Source organism: Coenobita brevimanus, chromosome 65 (assembly GCF_032717465.1).
Source record: "Coenobita brevimanus isolate Jiangsu-jjx chromosome 65, ASM3271746v2, whole genome shotgun sequence".
NCBI classification, from domain to species: Eukaryota; Metazoa; Arthropoda; class Malacostraca; order Decapoda; family Coenobitidae; genus Coenobita; species Coenobita brevimanus.
The window spans coordinates 21,024,715-21,048,915 of record NC_137018.1 but is presented as its reverse complement, the minus strand read 5'-3'; the positions used below and the strand labels follow the sequence as shown (position 1 = coordinate 21,048,915).

At 42.6% G+C, this 24,201-nt stretch overlaps 1 protein-coding gene across 2 annotated transcripts in view; it reads left to right on the top strand.

Annotated features, from left to right (window-relative positions):
- The window catches only part of vari (MAGUK p55 subfamily member vari), a 269,199-nt gene that overhangs the window by 146,043 nt on the left and 98,955 nt on the right, over nucleotides 1-24,201 (top strand). For both annotated transcript variants that reach the window (XM_080276416.1, XM_080276415.1), the window contains exon 8: nucleotides 18,669-18,879. In XM_080276416.1, the coding sequence (XP_080132542.1) occupies nucleotides 18,669-18,879 (211 nt within the window). The remainder of the gene's footprint in view (nucleotides 1-18,668; nucleotides 18,880-24,201) is intronic.

Below are 24,201 nucleotides of genomic sequence, written 5' to 3'. Positions count from 1 at the left end.
TGTGAGAAAACCTCTTCTCACAAAATACCAGCAACTTCGTAGGCTTGCCTTTGCTAACAAATATCTTAACTGGGGTGAGGAGTAATGGTTGTCAGTGTTGTGGTCTGATGAGGCAACATTTAGTGTCACCTGTAACAGAGGAGCATGTGTGTACCGGCGCAAAGGTAGTGACCCACTTGACCCACGGTATGTTGAAAGCACAGTTAAACATCCTGATTCACTCATGGTATGGGGTTGTTTTTCTGGTCAAGGTTTGGGGAAGCTTGTTGTGCTTCCCAAGAACAACAGAGTGAATCAGGATGTTTACCTGGAGCTTCTGTGTGATCATTTACCAGACTCCTTCGAGCTCACAGGTGCACGAGTGTTTCAGCAGGATGGTGCACCTGCTCACAAGGCCAAATCGGTCACCAATTGGCTTCGTGACTGCGAGGTATCATTCATGAAAGACTGGCCAGGAAATAGCCCAGACCTCAACCCAATTGAAAACCTCTGGTACTTCGTAAAGAAGAATCTCCAAGGGAAGGACGTGAGCTCTCTGCCTAAGCTGGAAGCCGCCATTCGTGACTCATGGGACAAAATACCCCTCCAGCACCTGAGGAACCTCGCCCTTTCACTTCCAAGACGTCTCAGGTCCGTGAAGAAGCGTAAAGGATACCCTATAAAGCACTAAAGGTAAATAAAATGCATTATTTATATGTTTTTTTCAATGTTGAAAGGTTTGTTTTGTAGGAGGGATGCAGGGCGCTTGATACTTCTGACGAGCACTGTATTACCGTGTTGGACACGAGGGTACTGTAATAAAAAAAAAATATTTTCTTATGGACAAAGTCAGTGGGATCCATTCCTACTCACATAGCTCACCCGACTCGGTGTGACTAAATACGGAATTGGCATTTTTTACCGGAAAATGTTTTGATTTTTTTCGCCACAGTGGCTCATACACACCTAATTACAGTAAACCCTCATTATACGATGGGGTTCCGTTCCTGAAAACCCCTTCGTAAAGCAATCCATCGTACAGCAATCCCATTATAACATGGAGTCAATGGGGATACGTTCCCAGACGTGCCTAAACTCTCACATACACACACCTTAGCACTCACATACATGAAATATCCTTATGTTTAAACATTTAAAGTAACACATTAATAGTGAATAAAGAGAAAAAAAACATGAAAACTATAGTATACAGTAGATCTTTGTCATAAAACTCTTAACCGAGCAGTAATATGCTCCCCAGAAATATTATCAATAGAGTTTTATAAGGTTCTTTGCATCATTGCACACTAAATCCTTACTGACCAGGCAAACACAGGTATCATCAAACAAAGTAAAGTTTTCATATCTATATATTCAAAACAAATATTCACAATATTTACAATCAAATAAATTACTTGTCTTTAATGTCGGGTAACTTCAAACCAGCACTTCACCTCTGCCATTGTTAAATAACCTCAAAGTTCGTTATTCTTATTAAAAGTCAGTATACTTAAGCAGAAACAGCGTCTTAAATGCATATTACAAGAATATCAAATAAATTTGTATATTAACGTTAAGTTAAAGTTAATAATGAAGGAATGATTGAGTCGGGAGTCACTGGAGCACGGCCCAGCCTCGGACCACCACACACCTTCCCGCCACCGACCGTAACCTTTCTGTTCCTCACTGACCGCAGCCATTAACTTACTAAATAAATTGAAATCATCACTGATTCACAGCACTGCAACAATTTCTCAAATAAATTCAATTGCACTCGATTCCAAAGTAGAATCACACGGAACGGTATACAGCTGCACTAGACACTCGTGGCGGTGGTGGTTAGTCCGAGCAAGGGCAGGGCTGCCAGGTGACTGCCGACTCGAAGCTGGTGAAATCCCTCCTCACCTCCTATTGGGAAAATGAACTTAACTTTAATACCAACTCGAGAACTAATGAAACATTGATGCATGAAAATGAATCTACATATCCAACAGTCACACGCTGGCTGTGACAAACCTCCCCCGTTAAGTAAGAAAATATATTTTCTTATCAATTTATAGTCATGATATATCTAATTACAGGTGTTGTACCAATTAATATTAACCCATACAAATTACAATTCCCCTTAAAGTAAATTATTTCAACATGAATGAATATCACCCGGAAAATTAATATGCAAAGTATATATCAACACCATTATTCTCCTAATCTACTAAGGTAGTCAGCTCCTACATTATCAGTTCCTTTAATAAATCTTATGTTCATGACATATGGCTGCAATATCAGAGCCCATCTCATTAGTCTGCCATTTAAAGTCTTAGAAGTCTGTAAGTAGGAAAGGGGCTTGTGATCAGTCTCAAGAATGAATTGCCTACCATAAAGATATACTGAAAACTTCTGAACACCCCAGACTAACGCTAAACATTCCCTTTCTATGACGGCATAATTCCTCTCACGTGGCTGCAGCTTGCGACTGGCATACGCGACTGGCCACATCCGTCCATCCCGCTCCTGCAGTAGTATGGCTCCAAGACCACTGCCTGAGGCGTCGGTGCGTAACACAAACTCCTGCTGTAGGTTGGGGAGAACAAGAACAGGTTTTGTGGAAATATGGTTTTTTTAAGCGCCTGAAAGCATAGTCATGTTCTTCTCTCCACTCGAGCTTATTCGGTTGAGTCTTCTTGGTTAGTTCAGTCAAAGGAGATGCTATGGTTGCGTAGTGCGGGATGAATTTTCTGTAGTAGCCACTTAACCCCAAAAATGACCTCAGTCCTTTCTTAGTGGTGGGTACAGGCGCGTTGACTATCTTCTCCACCTTATCAGCCATTGGCCACATGGTCTCTCCACTAGTTGTGTGTCCCAGATAATCTAATTTGTGCATACCAAGGTGGCACTTAGTAGGTCTTGCCGTTAATCCTGCCTTTTGAAGTCTATCCAGTACATTCCCAAGTATCTGCAGATGTTCAGTCCAGGTCTTAGACACAATTAGAATGTCATCCAAATAGTGATGAACCCCAGAAACACCCTTAAATACTGAACGCATTAACTTGTTAAAAGTTGCTGGGGCATTAACTAATCCAAAGGCTAATACAGTGAACTGAAACAGACCCTTATCTGTGGGGAAGGCGGTATACTGTTTACTTCCCTCCTCTAAGGGTACCTGCCAATAACCACGACTGAGATCGATCTTGCTGAAAAAGTTATTACCACCAATACTTGCAAATATCTGATCTGGGTCAGTCATTGGTTCACTGTCAAACACAGTAAGGTTGTTTAATTTCCTGAAGTCAAGGCAAATTCTGTTAGAGTTATCAGGTTTCTTAACAACAACCATGGGAGTGGAGTATGGGGAGTTAGATGGTTCAATTATCTTCATCTTTAACATATCATCTATTTCTTGTTTGACTTGAGCTCTTAATGCATAAGGTATCTTATAGGGTTTTGAACGGACTACTTCTTCATTAGTCAAGTTGATCTGATGCTCAATGACTGACGTTCGGCCAGGTATATCAGACATTACGTCATCATATTTAAGTAATAAGTCATTTACTTCCTGCTGTCGATTTGAAGTCAGGTCCTGGCTGATGTGCACGTTCTTCCAAGTTTCCTTCCTATCCAGGCTCGGTAGTATCAGCTTGTGTAGGTCGGCATCCTCCTCACATTCCACTACAGCTGCAGAACACACCGCTGCACTGACCTTGGAATCATCAGGCCTAGAGACATACCTCTTCAACATGTTAGCATGAAATGTCTTGCTCTTGCCATTTATGGTAATTATGTAATCCATTCCACCCTTCAGTGCCACAACTTTGTAAGGTCCTCTCCACTGCAATAAGAGTTTGTTGTGGGCAGTTGGCAATAAGAGCAATACCTGATCTCCTACCTTAAATTTCTTATCTTTAGCTTTCTTGTCATAGTAGTACTTATATCTGGCTTGTGACTTCCTTAAGTTCTCATGAGCAAGCTGGCAAGTTTCTTCTAACTTCTCCCTCAGTTCAAAAACATATCGATATGTGGTGCGAACTTCTCCCTCCTTTTCTCTATCCCACAGTTCCCTCAGAATACTGGTTGGTCCCCTGACTGTCCTTCCATATAACAGTTCAAAGGGTGAGAAACCAAGGGTTACCTGGGGCGCCTCACGGTACGCGAATAACACTGCCGGCAGGTACCTGTCCCAGGATGAGGGCTGTTCGGCACACATCTTCTTGAGCATACTCTTCACGGTCCCGTTGAATTTTTCCACCAGGCCGTTTCCCATTGCGTGGTATGGTGTCGTAGGAAGGTGCTTGATCGACAGTAGACGTCGAACCTCATCCATCATTCCTGAGGTGAACTGCGACCCTCTATCTGAAACCAGTTCTTCAGGCACTCCCACTCTGGAAAACATGGTCATTAGGGCCTCTGCTACTTGTTCAGTATCGATGTTGGGTAATGCTGTGGCTTCAGGATAACGGGTAGCATAGTCTACCAGTGTTAAAATATATTTGTTCCCGTTCTCACTCCTAGGCTGTATGGGTCCTATAATATCTACGGCCACACGCTTGAACGGTATATCAATAATGGGTACTTCTCCTAATGGTACTTTCCCAACCTTACCCTTAGGTATAGTCTTTTGGCATATATAACGACTGACAGTGTCGACGAACATCTTCTCCCATTCCTGGCCAGGTAAAATCTTGCTGAAGTCTTCCTAAAGTCTTACTAGCCCCAAGATGTCCTCCAAACATGCATTCGTGTCCTACTTTCATTACTGCACTTCTTACTTTAGCGGGCAAGACTAGTTGTTTGAATTCTCGTTCATCACCATAATATATCTTATATAATAGTCCATTTTCCATAATTACCTTTGCCTTACCCTTCTTGTCTAACCACTTTCCATCCTGGGCCTTCTCAAACCATCGCTTCAGGGTGACGTCCTCTTCCTGTGCCTTCTTCATGTCGGCTGGAGTCATCCGTAGCTGGTCTGTTAGGTCAAAACTTCGTAGTGTCTGTCGTGGTCGGGAGGTGTGCTTCGCTGCTGCCCTGGTCACCACAGCACTGACAACCTTTTCCTTAAAAGGATCATTATCAACGAGCGGTGTAGCATCTGCAATGTTGCCAATTATGAGGTCATATATAGGAGTCTCCATGCACACAGCGACAGCTCTACCAGAATAGTAAGGGGAGACTATGGTGATTTCAGCTAAGGGATACTTGCACACTTGGGAGTCTATCAGCTTAACTAAACAATGTTTCCCTGTTAAGCACTCCCGTGGTACTAAGCTTTTCCTCACTACCACTGTACTACAGCCTGTGTCTCGTAGTACCTCCACCTCCTTACCACACATAGTACCTCGTGTAGTTGGCATGGCTGCTAGTGCACTCACCACCTCTACAACATGTCCACAGCCCAATACTTCTGCATGCGCACATACATCCCTCTTTTTCTCTTTACTATCATTATATCTTGATTTGGTAGGGCAATCATAGGATTTATGGCCAACTTTGTTGCACTTGTAACATTGCACCCCCTTACCAAAAGTTGTAGTGTAAGCAGACCTTCCTGCTCGTTTGAAGTCTCCATCGTCCTTGGTTGCTTCCTGACCTTTGTGGGTGTGCTGGCTATTGGTCCGGGCGTTCTGGTACAATCCTCCGTGGGCGGTGGCATACCTCTCTGCCTTCTCTCTCATGTCATCGAAAGAAAGAGGCATTTTCTCACGAATATACATTTGTAAAGGTTTACCACACATTTTCAGAAATTGCTCCGAGATAAATAAGTTCGTTACACTCTCATAAGTCTTTTCACAGTGCTCCGATAGTTCAATCCACCGGTTAAGGAAGTTACGCAGGCGAGTTAAGTACTGAGCCACATTTTCACCACGTTGTGGACGAGCTGAACGAAACTTCTGTCTAAAACCTTCCTCTGTACATTCAAACCGAAGCAGTAATGCCTTTTTAACCTTCTCATAATCCCCCACCTCATCTTGACCTAAACGAGAGTACACTTCTAAGGCAATTCCTTTTAAGTATGAACCCATAAGGACCGCCCATGATTCTTTTGGCCAACCGGCAGTCTTCGCAAACAACTCAAACCGGCGCAGATAGGCATCTATATCGTCGTTTTCATCATCGAACACTGGTAACTGCGGACCTTTCGCTCGAACACCAGGTGGTGCTGTATTAACAATAGAGTCATGCCTATTCATTGCCTGTAGTCTAGCATGCTCGAGCTGGAATTGTCTATCCTTTTCACGTTCACTGGCCTCTCGTTCACGTTCTTCACGTTCATGTTTACGTTCCCGCTCACGTTCGCGTTCCTGATGTTCACGTTCCTGTTTCTGCCATTCACGTTCGCGCTCCTCACGCTCCTGGATTTCTTTTGCGTGTGCAATTTCTCGTTCACGTGCCTCATGTTCACGCTGTCGATCATCACGTTCACGTTGTCGATCTTCACGTTCACGTTGTCGATCTTCACGTTCACGTGCTTGTTCTTCACGTATAAACGCGTGTAGTTGATCACCCTCATAACCTAATTCATGACCTAAATCTAATAATTCTTTTGTAGACATAGTAAATAACAAATACTAAATTAGAATAACCCAAATAATACCTGCGTAAGCCTGGTCCTGTCACGGTCGCCAAATTGTCATAAAACTCTTAACCGAGCAGTAATATGCTCCCCAGAAATATTATCAATAGAGTTTTATAAGGTTCTTTGCATCATTGCACACTAAATCCTTACTGACCAGGCAAACACAGGTATCATCAAACAAAGTAAAGTTTTCATATCTATATATTCAAAACAAATATTCACAATATTTACAATCAAATAAATTACTTGTCTTTAATGTCGGGTAACTTCAAACCAGCACTTCACCTCTGCCATTGTTAAAGGTACCTCAGACAATTAATAACCTCAAAGTTCGTTATTCTTATTAAAAGTCAGTATACTTAAGCAGAAACAGCGTCTTAAATGCATATTACAAGAATATCAAATAAATTTGTATATTAACGTTAAGTTAAAGTTAATAATGAAGGAATGATTGAGTCGGGAGTCACTGGAGCACGGCCCAGCCTCGGACCACCACACACCTTCCCGCCACCGACCGTAACCTTTCTGTTCCTCACTGACCGCAGCCATTAACTTACTAAATAAATTGAAATCATCACTGATTCCCAGCACTGCAACAATTTCTCAAATAAATTCAATTGCACTCGATTCCAAAGTAGAATCACACGGAACGGTATACAGCTGCACTAGACACTCGTGGCGGTGGTGGTTAGTTCGAGCAAGGACAGGGCTGCCAGGTGACTGCCGACTCGAAGCTGGTGAAATCCCTCCTCACCTCCTATTGGGAAAATGAACTTAACTTTAATACCGACTCGAGAACTAATGAAACATTGATGCATGAAAATGAATCTACATATCCAACAGTCACACGCTGGCTGTGACAATCTTACCTTTACTGAAGCAAGCAACGGTTGTTTATGTGGTTCCTAGACAATTCGCCATGAAGTCGACAATTCGCCGTCATAATATGGATGTTCCCCATCAGGACAATTCCCCGTCATTCTGTTAATATACTTATTACTGATTAACTGATACTTTAATAACTAATTCTCAGGGGGATCTATCAAAGTCTGTTTTCATTCAATAGCTCTGGCTTTGGATATCATTTGTAAGTTGCACTTTTAGACAATATTTAACTTGTTTCTACCTTGCTGTAGTTGACTTTGAATCATGTTCTAGCATCACCCACAGCTGTTTTCATTAATTTCCATTGATACTACAACATTCTGGGTATATTTTAAAACGACTTTGAAGAGGTACAAGTACAGTACTAAAAAACTAGTGTACTTCCTAAATAAATTGATATGAAAATAAACGACGGGGAATCATCCAGACGACGAAAAGTCCCGATGGCGAATTGTCTTGTTATTGTTGTGATGCTGAATTGACTTGATGGCGAATTATCCCGAAACATTTATATAGACGTAATATGAAGTTTATTTGTATAATTCCAAAGTATGTCGATCGTTCACTTAAGGTAGGCATTTATATAAATGCCAATGTCTCTTATGTAGCCTTGTATTATTATTTTTCATTTAATGCCCATGATTTGATGCCATATTTTACATTTACCATATAAACAATAAACCACCATCACTTTTACAACTTACATAATTAAAAAACTAGTGTACTTGCTAAATAAACTGATACGTAAATAAATGACGGGGAATCGTCCTGATGGCGAATTGTCTTGACTGGGCCTCACAGTCACAGCCCTCACTCATCAATGTCAGAACTTCCTGGCTGGTCATGGCTGGCTGGCTGGGCAAGGCTAGCTAATGAGGCTGGACCAGTGGACAAGTGTGTGTGGTCCAATGCTGACAGTGTGAGGACGTTTTTGTTGCGTTTGCACATTCGCTGTTCACTGAGCCGCGGATGATCCATCGTTGTAGCAAATCGTTCCCATTGTATAGTGGGCATAGGGTACTAAAATTTTGACATTGTATAAGCGAAATATCGTATAAAGAGGCATCGTATAATGCGGGCTTACTGTATCTGAAATCTGCTTAAAAAATTGTAGTTAATATAGCTTAATTTAAAAAGTTAGGTTTCAGAACTAAAATGCGCCAGTGTTAGCAGATATTTCCCTTTCAGATCGTCAGCACGCCTTGACAGACTTCTGTTTTGCATAAATATTTATTTTGAGTACAAAAAAATGTACCTGCATTGTAAATCGATATTTATGCAAAACAAAAGTCCATCAAGGTGAGTTGTTAGACTAGAGGCACAACACTTCTGCTAACTTTAAGAAAATTTGGCTCTGAATCCTGATTTTCTGGTAATAATTAAGTTAAGCACAAATTTTTGACTGAATTTCAAATAATTAGGTGTGCAAAGCTATATGGTGATAAAGATTAAAATATTTTCCAATTAAACTTGCTGATTCAGTCCAAGATTGAGATCACATTCGATGATTGCGCGTTTGTATCTCTGTCAGCTGATGAGTGGTTGGCCAATGTTAGCAGATATTTCCCATTCAGATCATCAGCATGTCTTAACAGACTTCTATTTTGCATAAATATTTATTTTGAGTACAAAAAAAATGTATCTGCATTGTAAATCAATATTTATACAAGTGTCCGTCAAAGCAACTTGTTTGACTAGAGGCAAAACACCTCTGCTAACTTTAAGAAATTTTTGCTCTGAATCCTGATTTTCTATTAATAATGAAGCACAAATTTTTGACTGAATTTCAAGTAATTAGGTGTGCAAACCTGTATGGTGATAAAGATTAAAATATTTTCCAATTAAAATTGCCGATTCGGTCAAAGATCGAGGTCACATTTGATGATTGTATGTTTTTATCTCGGTCAGCTGATCAGTGGTTGGCTCACCTTGTGGTGTTCCATTCCTCGTTCATTTTCCTGTTTTTCCTCAGCTTTCTGATCTTCTTCTATCATACCCTCCAAATTCTTGTCAACAACTGTCTAAACAACCATTCTTAGGGTTGTAGCCAGCAAAATACCGCTATTGTGTCAGTTATTATTATTGTTGTGGTGTCAGTGTTATTATTTTATGTACTGTGTATGTTGCAGTAGTTATGCTGGTATAGGTAGCTTACATTGCTCTAGAATATCAGAATAATTGCTGGACAATATTGGAGAATTCGGACAAAGTATGGTAATAGTCCGGGGAATGGTATGTGGGGCCGGACTTTTGCAATTCCCGGACTTTTGGGGTTCCCGGACTGGTCTTCCCCCCTTTTAGTCTGGGAAATCGAGGGTCGAGTGTACCATGTACTGTACAGGGGAGATCATGTGGTGCAGTGAAGGCATGAGGAGGCTGATGTAGGTTGTAGGGAATTTGGCTTGTGAGTGTGTTAATGAATTACCAGTATGTGAAGGATATGAGTAGTTCACATGGTGGTGCAAAAGCTAGTGGCAGACCTGAGGGGAGGCGTAATGGGAGCTCCATTTGTGTAGTTTTGGGGACCTGGATGGGATGGGGCTTGGATCTTTGCCAGAGGGTACAGAACATTTCAATTTCCAGGTTACTGCTTCCACCCAGTAGAGAGGGGCCCAAACCTGGGAGTAGCGCTTCAGGAGGCTGCGCTATGAGTGGTTGCATAATGGTGGGGCAATTACAGTTCCAAGGTGCATCTGGAGGGTGTCTCTGTAGCTCTCCTGGCAGGGTTCCCTGAGGCCACTGCCACTGCCAGTGGCCATGGCTGGTGAGCTATGGGTCCCAGGTCCGATGCTTGGACTTGGGACTGTGCTGGTGGGCAAGGCTTTTGGTCTGTCTCCCCCATTATTTTATTTTTACCAGATATGACAGAAAGCATGAAGAAGAAGACCAAGCCTAAGAAACTAAATCACCCAAGGGGATCAAAGTGGCATCTTGGAATGTGGATAGTTTGAGGGGTAGAGTGGGGAAAATAGTTGAGGTCATGGGAAGGAGGTGGGTGAATGTTGGTTGTGTAAGGAAGTAAGATATAAAGGTGGATCAGCCAGAATGGTTACAAGGAGGGATTGTCGTTACAAGATATTTTGGCAGGGAAGTGCAGCTTGATACGGTGGTTTGGGTGTGCTGGTTAACCCTGCTGCACTAATTCTTATCAGCCTGATTACCTTCCCTGAGTCATTGTTTTTGGACTATTTTTATTAATATTAAGTTGATTTTTTGTCATCAGATCAAGTGTTTCTGAGCTCAAACTCTTCACACCTTCGTCTTTTTGTGATTTATGCCTCGGGTGGTTGTGAGGGTGGCGATAAGTCACCAGCACCATGGGAGGTAGACAGGCTTGAGTTCACCGTTGCTGGGCTACAAACGAGAACTGAATTACTAAATATGCAGTATTTGGCAACTGCGGTGTGACAGGGCTTGGCAACAGCTCTGATGGTGTTGAGAGAGAGTCAACGTTCCCACGGAAACCACTGACGCTTCCTCGTGCTTGAAATTATGGCGTGCAGACTCATCATCTCATATGAGGCGATCAGCATGGCCAGGGGTTGCCTGCATATCGCCTCACATGAAGCAATGAGGGTGGCGGTGGGTAAGGGAAAATGGGCAATGAGGGTAAATGAAAGGATTATCGTGGTGAAAATTTTGTTCTGTAGGCTGATGATTTCATTTCAGCATATGTCCCACAGGCTGGCCAGGATGATTTAGAAAAAGATAAATTTTGGGATATGTGTAGTAAATGGTATGGGGGATGATGAGATTGTAGTTTTTGGAGGAGGCTTAAATGGTCATATGGGTGAAGCAGCTCAGGGATATGAAGAGGTACATGGCCGAGGAATGTGGAAAGTGAAAGGATACTCGAGTTTGGGGAGACAGTGAACGTGATTGCGTGCATCACGTAACTCATGAAAAGAGAGAGTAGGCTGATTACCCTACTAGTCTGGGGGAAATAGTAGCCAGATTGACTATTTCCTGGTCAGGAGGGCTGACAGGAGGTTGGTCCATCCATCCATCCATCATCCAATCCTACGTTGCCCCATGAGGAGCGTAGGAGACCGGGGGGCTAGGCAGCTGGTCCTGACATTTAAGATGAGAGTGACCAGCCTCACTCATCTCTGAGTGGCATTATGTGAGCAATCAGCCCCAACCATCCCTTGGATATAAACCTTCACCGGCTCAATCCGATTGGAGCACAATAATTACCCACTAAACCACCAGGCACCAAAATTTGGTTATATGGCTACCATCCAGCATAGTAAATGGTTTCCTGTTTGGCTTGTCACTCAGTGTAGAGTCACCCACGGGCAGAAGGAAGAGGAAAGAATGAAGGAATGAAAGAGAGAAAAGGGAGTGTAAAGTCATCTGCAGGCAGAAAGACGAGGAAAGAATGAAGGGAAGAAAGACAGAAGATGGAAGGAAAGAAGGATGGAGGAGAGGACAGGGCAGACACCCGAGAGCAGCACTACATTGAGTGAGTGGATGGTGAGTGCCCCCACCTACCACAAAGGAGGTTGGTAAGGGATAAAATTATAGGGAGTGAAGAGTGTGTGCAGCAACGCAAATCGCTGATATGTGACATGGCGCATAAGGAGTGGGTGGTGAAGAAGAGGACCTATGTCCCTAGTAAAATATGGAAGTTGAAAAACCATGCAGTAAGTGATGCCCTCTGTAGCAAGATGAGTAGAGTGGTGGCTGAACAGGGAGCTGTTGACAGAAGTGTTAATGAACAGTACAGAGCTCTTCAGAACAGTCTCCTGAGAGTTGCTGATTCAGTGAGTGGATTGACTAAGGGCCCTGCAAGATATAAGTTAACATTGTGGTTGGATGAGGGTGTAGAAGCTGCAGTTAAGAAGAAAAGACTTCCTGGATTGGACAAAGGACTGTAACAAAGAGGAATATTTGGTGGGGGCAGTCACCATCCATTCACTCAATGTAGTGCTTCTCTAAGGTGACTGCCCTTTCCTCTCTTCCTACCCTTTTTCTCTCCTTCCTCCTGTGTCTTTCTCTCCTCCATTCTTTCCTCTTCCTTCTGTCTACAGGTGACTCTGCACTGAGTGACAAGTCAAATTGTTTCCTGTACACCAGGATACATTTAGTACACTGGGTGGTAACCATTAACCAGATTATGGTGCCTGGTGATTTAGTGGGTAATTAAGGGCTCCAGTTGGATTAAGCCTGTGCAGGTTTATATCCAAGGGGTGGTTGGGGTTTATTGCTCATGGAATGCCAGTCAGGGATGAGTGAGGCTGGTCCCTATCATCTTAAATGTCAGGTCCAATTTGCGTAGCCCCATGCTTCTACAATCCTGATGGGGCAACCCTGTATTGGACAATGATGATGATGATGATGATGATGAAATGTAGGGCTAGAAAAGAGGTATACAGGACAGAATCTGAGTCTCAGAGACTTTTACTGGAAAACCTAAATACCATTGAAAGAAAGAGTTATGATATTTAAGGTTGGCAAATCAGATGAAGAGGGAAAACAGGGATATTGTATGTGAACAGCGTGTGAAGAATGATGAAGAAAAGATAGCTGTACATAGTGAGGATCTTAAAGACACCTGGAAAGAGCATTATAACCAGTTGCTGAATAAGGAGTGTGACTGGAAAAGGGAAGGTTTGGAGTCATTGAGTCCAATGTTTTGCACTTGGCCTTTGATTGCTGCTGCTGCTGTGAGGAGGGCAATAGGCATGATGCAGTTGGGGAAGGCAGCAGGTGTGTATGGGTTGACTGTTGAAATGCTGAAGGCCTCAAGAGATATAGGAGTGGGTTTGGTCACTGATTTGATAAAAAGGAGTATACATGAGTGTGTTGTCCCAGATGACCGGCTGAAAAGTGTGATTGTAAATGTTTACAAAGGAAAGGGTGATGCCCTGAAGAGAGGGATTTATTGAGGCATAAAACTTTTGGACCAGATAATGTGGGTAATAGAGAGAGTCTTAGAAGGTATGAGAAAGGAAAGAGTGAATATTGATGAGATGCAGGATGGGTTTATGCCGGACTGAAGGACCACTGGAGCCATATTCATTGAAAGCTTCAGGAATAATAAAAAGGAAAGAAAAGAGATCTGTACTTTGATTTTGTTGCTTTGGAGAAGGCCTTTGACAGAGTCCCCAGGGAGATGGTGAAGTGAGCAGTGGGAAAGCCTGGGATCGAAGAGTGGCTGGTTAGAGTCATTATGACCATGTACGAGGTCTGTCCAGAAAGTTTTTTTTTTTTTTTTTTTTTTTTTTTTTTTAATGCGAGGAAGAAGGAACCAAAGGCCATGAGCCCGCAGTAACAGTTCCCTCCAAGAGAAAAACAAAATACAATAGAGAGCCAAATTCAAGATCCGATCATTTTGAGATGCCTGGACACACTGCGTTTGAAAGACTGGAGATCATAGGCAGGAGGAAATACAGACAGAGGGAGACAGTTCCAGAGCTGACCTGTTGCATGAATGAAAGACTGGGAGTAACGGTTAACTCTTGCATTAGAGAGTTGGACAGAAAAGGGATGAGAGCTCGCTGCCAGACGGGTGCCACGCGCCAGTCGCAGAGGTGGAGGAACGCAAGCAGACAGTTCAGAGGAGCAGCGACCACCAAAGCAGCGACAGAAAAGAGACAAAGATGCAACAGTGCGGCGAAGAGACAGAAGTTGAAGGGAGTCAGCAAGAGGAGGAGAGCCAATGAGACGAAAAGCCCCTGACTCCACCCCACCGAGAAGAGCTGCATGTGGGGAGCCTCCCCACACATGAGAGCCGCACTCCACACAGGGGCGGACAAAACCCCTGCACAGAGTCAACAATTGTGCAGGGGCAAAGAAAGAGCGGAGTCGGCCCAGCACACCCAATCTCTTGGAAGCAGATTCCACAAGAGATGCAATATGATCCCTCCAAGATAAGTCCCAAGTAAATGAAACCCCAAGCATGTTCAAGGATGATGCAGGATTAATCTGAATATTATTAAACATTAGTGGGTATACCTGTGGAAGATTTTGTCGGGTTGATAGGTGTAAGAACTGAGTCTTAGAAGCATTAAAGACAACCATATTATTTTTACCCCAGTCAGAGATAAGAGCCAAGTCAGACATTAGGTGTGCCATAGCCTCATCCCTTGTTTCTTGAAGTAACTGTTGAGATGGGCGTTGCGGGAACCGAATGGAAAGGTGAAGGGTGGAGTCATCAGCGTATGAGTGGATAGGGTTAGATGTACAGCTTAGAAGATCATTGATGAATAAAAGGAAGAGAGTTGGTGATAGGACAGAGCCCTGAGGAACACCACTGTTGATAGATCTAGGAGAAGAACGATGGCCGTCTACGACAGCAGCTATAGAACGACCAGAAAGGAAGCTAGCGATGAAGGTACAGATAGAAGGATAGAAACCGTAGGAGGGCAGTTTGGAAATTAAAGATTTGTGCCAGACTCGATCGAAAGCCTTTGAGATGTCAAGTGCAATGGCAAAGCTTTCGCCAAAGTCCCGAAAGGAGGATGACCAGGAGTCTGAAAGGTAGGTGAGAAGATCGCCAGTGGAGCGTCCCTGACGGAACCCATACTGACGATCGGAAAGAAGGTTGTGATAGGAAAGATGCCTTAAAATTTTTCTATTAAGAATTGACTCGAAAACTTTTGAAATACAGGACGTTAAAGCAATTGGACGATAGTTGGAGGGTTGGGAGTGGTCACCCTTCTTTGGGACTGGCTCTAAAAAAGTAAATAGCTAACCTGTTGAGCTAGGACACCGATCCCCCTCAAAGTAGGCCCCTTCTGACTTGACGCATGTAGCCCAGTGTTATTTCCACTGCCTGAAACATTTTTCAAAGTACGTGTTTTGAATCTCCTGGCGGTGTCTCGTTGCACTAGTCATGGTCTCTTCTCTCGTTTCAAATTGGGAACACTGCAGCAGAGTTTTGAGCTTGGGGAATAACCAAAAATCAAACAGAGACATGTCTGGTGAGTAGGGACCCTACTGGACCTGCAGGATTTTGTGCTTGGCTAGTGGTGCAAAGCAAAAAAGAAAATGCATTTTTTTTTTTTTAACATGTAGGGAAAAAAAATATTGTTTTTTATTGTTTTTTTTTAATAGGCAAAAATATTTCTCTTAAAGGTTATTACAGGAATTTACAGCAATATAAGAGTTCCTTAAGCCAGTCTAGCTTATGTGTAATAGAATTCGAACTATTTGAACTACTGATATACTTAACTGTACATGATGCAACCAGATTATATTTTAATAATCTGTTTCATAATATACAAGTTATGCAACAGGCTTCTACATACTGTTATTTCTTTTTCCCTAATCAAAGATATAAAAGGATAATAATGAAAAGAAAATCTGTAGTGTAAGGTGTAAACATTTACTGATGTAAATCTTGTTTACTTTTGTTGTACTTACTGTCGAGGACCTTTGTACAAAAACTGATACAGCTTGAGCCTTGGGCTGAAGCAGTATTATCAAATAATTACGGTCATGAGAACAAGAATAAAGAAAGGGGTAAAGAAATTTCACTGTCATTATAAGGTTCAAGGGAGTCAGTTATCAGGCCTGAAGGTCAGACTCATCAGAGGTTCTAGTCCTGATTTCTGGCCTTCTTACCTCCTCTGACGTGGAGTAGGAAACTTGGTTAATTTCTTGCAAATTTTGGAATACATAAACACCTTGTCAACACAGTTCAAACAGGGTACAGGGGAAATATTTATTGTATTTTTACTCTTTCCAGGACTGTCAGAATGTTTGATTAATGTATGACCCCCAAAATATGAACTTTTGGCATAGAAAATGGTATAAGAATAATCAAATATTCCTACCAGGAAATTAGGAAAAAAACAATAAAAAACAAAAAACATGAAAAATGTTAAAAAAAAAAAAAAAAAGGGACCAAAAAAAAAAATGTTTTTCTTATATCACTATGCTTGGCCAAAAATTCCTGAATCATTTGAGAAGAATGGGCAGGAGCATTGTCATGCTACAGCTTCCAACTTGTCAGTTTCCAAAGGTCTGGTGTCTCATGCCAAACTGCATCACGAAGACGACAGATAACGTCAAGGTAGTAATGTCAGTTGACAGTCCAACCTTCTTGTGCGTATTCATGATGCACAACACCATGGTAGTTGAAAAAAACGTCAACATGCGAGTGCATTTCACCTTGGTGTGGACTTGTTGTGCTTTCTTTTGGCCGAGGAGACCCTGCATGCATTCAGTGGGATGACTGTGCTTTGGTTTTGGGGTCTTACCTGTGCACCCAAGTCTCATCTCCAATGATAAAAGTCTTCAAAAAGTCTGGATCACGATTTGCACACTCCAACATGTCTTGAGCAATGTCCATCCGAGAAAAGAGATCATGGTGAATGCAACGAAGCTCCTGCAGTAAAAACCTACTTTGAAAAATCTTTCAGGCAGTGGAAAGAACACTGGGTTACATGTGTCAAGTCAGAAGGGACCTACTTTGAGGGGGATTAGTATCCAACAGGCTAGCTATTTATATTTTTAGAGCTTAAGGTCTGATACTTTCTGAACAGACCTCTTATGTGTGTGCTTGCACCGAAGTGACAGTGAATGGAGATTTGAGTGATGAATTTTCCATGAATGTGGGTGTGCATCAGGAGTCAGTCTTGAGCCCCTTGTTGTTTATCGTGGTGCATGAAGCCCTCTCAAATGACTTGAGAAATGGACTCCCATGGGAGATGTTATATTCTGATGACTTGCTGATTGCAGAGAATGAAAGGGAGGCAGAGGAAAGATTTAGGAAGTAGGGAGAAGGTATGGGGCACAATGGCTTGAGAATATATGCAGATAAAACAAAAATGATGGTACAGTATCTAGGTCTGGTGACAGTACTGTCAATTAAGAGGGTTATTCGCCTTGTTTGGGTTGCCACAAGGGCTTGGGAAATAATTCCTTCTTGTGCAGTATTTGTGATGAGTGGGTGCATAAGAGACGTAGTGGTACTAGAGATAGACTGCAAGATAATAATGATTTCATGTGTGCAGTGTGATGGGGAGAGCGTGTGGAGATGGTCTGATGTGAAAGGATTAATCGTGCTGGTGAGTCTCTTGAGTGTGTGGAAGAGTTTTGCTGTATTGGACACATGTTATATGCTGGAGGTGGGGCAGGAGCTAGCTCTGTGGCAAGAGTGAGGAGTGGTTGGAAGAAGTTCAGGGAGCTTTTGCCTCTCGTGACATTGGGAGGGCACTCCCTCTGTGCTAAGGGCTCTTTGTATGAGGCATTTATTAGGAGTGTAATGCTGTATGGTAGTGAGACCTGAGCAGTAAAGGAAGTGGATTTTGTAGACTCTTACATACAGAAATGACAGTAATTAGGTGGATACGCAATGCATCCTTGATTGCATGGCTGGGGGGTGGGGGGTTAGGTTTACGATGGAAGAGTTGAGAGGAAAGATGGGACTGGAGTGTATTGGTGTTGTAATGAGGAGGGGTAGATTTAGATGGTTTTGGCATGTGCAGAGGATGGGGATGACAATTGGGTGCAGAGAGTGAGAAGTGTGAACGTTGGGGGTCGGGTTGTGAGAAGCAAACCGAGGTCATAAAGTGTGACCTCAGGGATAAGGGACTAAATGGGGAGGCTGCCAGAGATCGAGCAGCATGGAGAGCCGCCATTAAGTGACCAAGGCCGACGCATGTAAGCATGTTGGAGCCTGTTTAAACGAAACATGATGAGAAGTGGTCGGATGAAGTTTAGTAAGCTACACTTTCTACTGGCAGTGAAGGGACTTTCTGTACACTTGAAAGGAAAGATATTTCCTGTGTGGAAAGTGGTATGCTTGATGTTAGGAAAACATAAGCAGTAATAGAGGAGATGTTTGCAGAATTGATTGCCATAAAATGACCATGGTGAAGAGGACGTAGTGTGACATGCTGATGGATTTTTAGTTATAGTGAATTGATGGGCATACGTAGGTTGTGCTGATTTAAACTTATGGAGAGAATGTGTAAGAGTAACTAACTGAAGTGCTGTATGGCCCTGAATGTGTAAAGGACAGCCTCTGCTGGCAGATCAGTGAAGACATGGGAAAATGTACTGGGAAAGGACCTCAGGGTTCATTCATGTGCATACATGTTTGCAGGCATGCAAGATACTGATGGAAACAAATGACAGAATTTTTCCTTGTGCCTTAGCCCAGCTTATTTCTCTACACATGCCCTAGTAAGGTTATGTTTTTGGCCTTTGCTACCATTCTGTCCACACTCTTATCCTTCTAAGCTTTAAACCTCAGCCACATTTTCATTCCATCCAACAGATTTCCAAACGCAAGAAGAAACTTATGTTTTCGACAAAACAGAGCACTGACTACGACCAGGCGGAGCTTCTACTGTATGAGGAGGTTGCCCGGATGCCGCCCTTCATGCGCAAGACGCTGGTGCTGGTGGGTTGTCATGGGGTTGGCAGAAGGACACTTAAAAACAGGATCATCAACTCGGACCCAGCAAAGTTTGGAACTATTATTCCTCGTAAGTTCACAAAGGAAGCTTCATGAATTACATCTTCAGTCTGTCTGGTTGTTTACTTATGTATTTATTTTTTAATGTATCCAAGTTTAGGCATAGGGTTAACAGTCCATTCCCTGAGGCTCAACAGTCCTACATATTTCACGTCTGCATGTCACCGCTTCAGCTCTAACATCCACCCTCCCTATTGAATACATGTCAGGGCTGTCTCAAAAAGGACTGTTGTACTGGTATTAGTGGGGGTGTTTTTTTGAAGTGTTGGTGGGTTTTGATAGTATGCAGCGTGTGTTAGGAGTGTAATGCTGTATGGCAGTGAGACCTGGGCAGTGAAGGAGGAAGACATTCGCCGGCTCAGACGTACAGAAATGACAATGATTAGGTGGATGTGCAGTGCGTCCCTGCGTCCAAGGCCTGGAGGGGCTGGGTTTACAATGGAAGAGTTGAGAGGTAGGATGGGACTGGAGTGTATTGGTGTTGTGATGAGGAGAGGTAGATTGAGGTGGTTTGGACATGTGGAGAGGATGGGGGATGATAGTTGGGTGAGGAAGGTGAGAAGTGTTAATATTGGGGGTGGGGTTATGAGGGGTAGACCGAGAAAGACATGGGACGAGGTCATTAAGTGTGACCTTAGGGTTAAGGGACTGAACAGGGAGGCTGCAATGGATTGTGCAGCATGAAGAGCCGCCATTAGGTGACCAAGGCCGACACATGCAAGCATGTTGGAGCCTTTAAAAACGAAAACGATCAGCAAAACCTGCTTTAATGAAATTGAAATCCTTAAACTGTTTCCTCCTCCATCTGAGATTCGAACTTGGGTCCATTGAAACTACAGGCCATCCCTCTACTGCTTCAGCCATTGCCTCCCCTGTTGCATAGGTTAGATGGCACATAGAGCCAATATGGATTTTACTGAAGATAGAGAGGTTTAGAGCACTTTGTCATAATTTAGAAGTCCCAGGTACATTGAGGTTAGAGGTTGTGTGTGCATCTGCCAATACAATTATCCCCTCTTCTTTGTGGGGAGGTTAGGTTACCAAAAATACCAGGAATAACCAAAGCTTCAAATACTCCTCCTGAATTGAGAATTTACTCCTCATGGGGTATGATTTTCATTCATATTATAACGGCATGGAAACCAGCTGGCACCATTGCATTGTTTATGAACTAAAAAGAAACAGCTCAGAAGTTTAAAAGATAATGAGATAATAGAGCAAGTACAGTGTAAATAACTTTTAATTGATTCTAGTATAATAAATGCTATTATAATAAATGGTAGGTGGGGGTGCCCATCATCCACTCACTCAGTGTAGAGTGATGCCATATGACCTGTACACAGAGTGACAAGCCAAATGGTTTCCTGTACCCAGGAAACCATTTACTATGCTGGGTGGTAACCATATAACCGGGGTTTCTGGCAGGGTTAAGTGTACCCCAGATTCCCCCATCAAAATCACTTAATCATGGCAGTCATTTTAGAGAGCCTCGGAGGGCCCAATACCTGCCCAGGTCCCCAACCAAATGGGCAGACTCACATGGCCATGTGGAATGTGAGAGGTGTGAATGAGGAGAGCAAGAGGGTGGAAGTGGTGAATGTGTTCAAGAGTGCGAGATATGCTGTGATGGCATTGTGTGAAACGAAGATGAAAGGGTGCGAAGTGGAGAAGTTGGGAGGGTGTGAAATGTGTAAGATCTGGAATGAATGGGAGAGGAAGATGTAAGGAAGGAGTTGCTTTGTTGATGAATGAGTTGTGGCAGAGTGGAATAAGAGACTATAAATGTGTCAGCTCGAGATGTATGTATGTCAAGTTCAAGTTTGAGAAGGTGAAAGTGGCAGTGATTGTAGCGTATGCATCGTGTGAGGACAGGAGTGAGAGAGAGAAAGACAGGTTTTGGGATGAGCTGGGTGACGTAGTCGGAGAAATGCCCAGGAGCTATAAAGTGATTGTGATGGGGAATATGAGCGGAAGAGTGGGCACAGGTCCTGAGGATGACACAATGGGTTGTTATGAAGTATCAGGAGAAAATGATAATGGGAATTGACTAAAGGATATTTGTCTGGAGAGGAGGTTGTGCATTTATAATTCTTATTTCAAACACAAAGATGCACATAAATATACATGGTATAGAGGAAATGGGGATCGTGTGGAAAGAAGCCTGATTGATTACGTGCTTGTAGAGAGATCGATGATGGGAATGGTTGCTGATACGAGGGCTGTGAGAGGACGATGTGGAGGTCTGTCAGATCATATGATCGTGGTATGCAAGATCAAGCTGAGAGGAGTGAGGTGGATCAAGAGAGAGAGGAGCAGTCAGGGAGAAAGACTGAAAGTTGAGAAGCTGAGGATCAAAGAAGTGGCAGATTATTACAGGACCAAAGCAGAGGACGAGTTAGAATCAGTGAACTAGAAGGAATTGGATCTGGACAGCTTGTGGAATGCATATAGGGATTGCTTAGTTAGGAATGCTATAGTGGTGTGTGGTGTGGCAGGAGTATCAACAAAAAAGAAAGGTACGGCATGATGGGATGAGGAGGTTGAGAGAGCAGAGGAGGAAAAGAGGAAGAAGTGGCTAAAGTGGTTACAGGATTGGAGTTCAGTTGAAATAAGAACTGAGCATATCGAGAGCAAGAAACACGTAAAGAGACTAGTGAAGAGGAAAAAGAAAGAGGTAAATGATGATCTGGGAAGAAAAATGTATGCGAACTACGCTGAACATAGGAAGTTATTTTGGAAAGAGGTGCGGAAATGTGGAAGTGAAAGTGGAAAGAAATGTGATGGTTTGAAGGATGCAGGTGGTAGGTTACTAACCCATGGAGATGAAGTAAGGACCAGATGGAAAGAATATTTTGAAAGCCTGATGAATGGGAATACAAAGTGCAGAGCGGCTGTAAACACGATTGGTTTTGGGGGTGTGCAGTGAAGGAATGCACTGACAGGAGACGTGACACTCTCACAGGTGAAGAGTGCTGTGAAACGGCTGAAAAATGGGAAAGCAGCTGGGGTTGATGAGGTGTATGCAGAGATGCTTAGCCCCTTAACCTCGGGGCGTCACTTTTGTGACGCTCGGGAGCAAGGGATCATACCGTGGGGTGTCACTTTTGTGATTCTGTATTATTTTGAATCTGTCCAGGCTTCCAAGTGGTGGCTTGTGTCATCTATCAGTACTGCCAGTGTCCAGCTATACTCAGTTCTGCTAATGTCATCTGAACTCCCATCCACTGTTGACAATTTAGCCATTTTTCCCCCTGTCCTTGACTCCTCTCCTTACCTCCCCTCCATTACCCTCATCTCCCGCCTGTCCAGCTACACTGCGCTACACAAATCCTGGACGGATTTTTCCACTCATTTTATCCATTGAAATGTGCCCTATGCCCTATTCTTGTACATAATAATATATAAAAGAAGGAGAAAAGGTAATTGATATTGCCATATATCTGGAATGGGATTATTATCACCTGGCAACATCCCACATGCACTCGTTCGCAAATTTCCCCGGTTTATTTACCCTTGAAATATGCCGTATGACCTATTCTCGTAACAAAAGTATATATAAGAAAGGAAGGGAGAAGCCTAAGTGATATTTACATTCACCTGGAACTACCTAATTTGTTATGTATTGTCTAGATTTCCTGCCAATCATTTTATAGCATATAAATTAGCAGCTGTCACCACGCTGACATTGTCAACCCTTCCCTGTCCCTAGGCCACGTCATTCAGTTTACTGTCGTCTTTCAAAGTGAAACCACATCCGATTCGCGCCTGTCTTTAGCCCCCTGCAGAGGGCCCTATGATCTCTACCCCTACCAAACCTCGTGTGGGAAGGGGTAAAGGGTAAAGGGCTAAGTGTCTCTGCTTTGGAATGTGAACTGGCTAATTTGTCAATGATAATAATGGACAGTGACTATGATCTTTCTTGTGACTCTAAAACAGTGCAAGTGGAAATGTAAATAATGTGTAAATACTGTAATGTGTAAATGGCAAGTGAAAGCAATGAATGTAAATATAACTGAACAGTGGAAAACAGTTTTATAAGTTACTGCAAGTGACAGTGCATAACATAGTGTAAATAAAATAGATATGTAAATAATGTAAATAAAATACAGAATGTAAACAGAAATGTAAATGCTTAGTAATATAAGAATACGAGTGTAAATACTTGGAGTAATGAAAGTGAAAGCTTTGCTCTAGTGTGTATAAATACTTGGAGTAATGAAAGTGAAAGTGAAACCTTTCACTTTCTACAGTAGTTTACTGAATGAGAAAGTGATTGCTTGGAGTGAAAATAAACTACTAGCACTGAAAGAAATTTATGGATAAATACTGTAGGCTATATATAAATAAGCGTAATAAAGTACTAGGAATATAAAGTGTGAGTGTGTTTATGAATAATAAATGACAGCTCCGCCTCAGAATACCATCGCGGAACGAGCTCGTATGTGCACTTAATTTGTTGCTTTCACAGTATTTTTTTTTAATTTATTGGAATATGGATTCCAAACTACTTGAAATCATAGAATAGTGTTTGTAGTTATAATATCAGGCAGTGGTAACCATATTACGGGGTTTCGGGAAGTGTAAAGTGGAGACTTCGTTACCCAACTTCAGAAGTCTCCACGAGTCCTACGGTAGTCAATGAAGGCTCAGCAAACTTCTCAGGAGAAAGCTGAAGGTATGTGCCATATGCTTATGTAATTATCATATTCTAGAACTAATAACTGATTTTTGGCAAATATTTTTAAAAAGTCAGTCGGAGCGCGATTATCCCCGCAGGATGCGCACGGCACACTTCCGACAACCCCACGGTTAAGGGGTTAAGTGTAGTGGAGAGAGTGGAATGAAGTGCTTGTTGGAGATATGTAAGTAGGCATGGATGAGTGAAATTGTGCCTGCAGAGTGGAAAAAGGTTGTGATTGTACCCCTGTACAAAAATAAAGCTGAGTGAAGTGAGTGCAAGAATTATCATGGCATAAGTTTATTGAGTGTGATAGGGAAGGTATATGGAAGAATTATTACAGAGAAAGTAAGAGAGATATCAGAAGTCCTAATGAGTAATGAACAGGGTGGCTTTAGGAGTGGCAGTGGATGTGTGGATCAAGTATTTGCAGTGAGACAGGTAGCAGAGAAGGCTTGTGAGAAGGACCATAAGTTGTTATGGCATTCATGGATCTAGAAAAAGCATACGACAAAGTAGACTGAGAGGGATTGTAGAAAGTTTTGCTCATGTATGGTGTAGATGGTAAGCTGTTAGGTGCTGTCAAGAGTTTTTATGATGGTAGCGAAGCATGTGTAAGGGTTAATGGGCATCTAAGTGAGTTGTTCATGATCG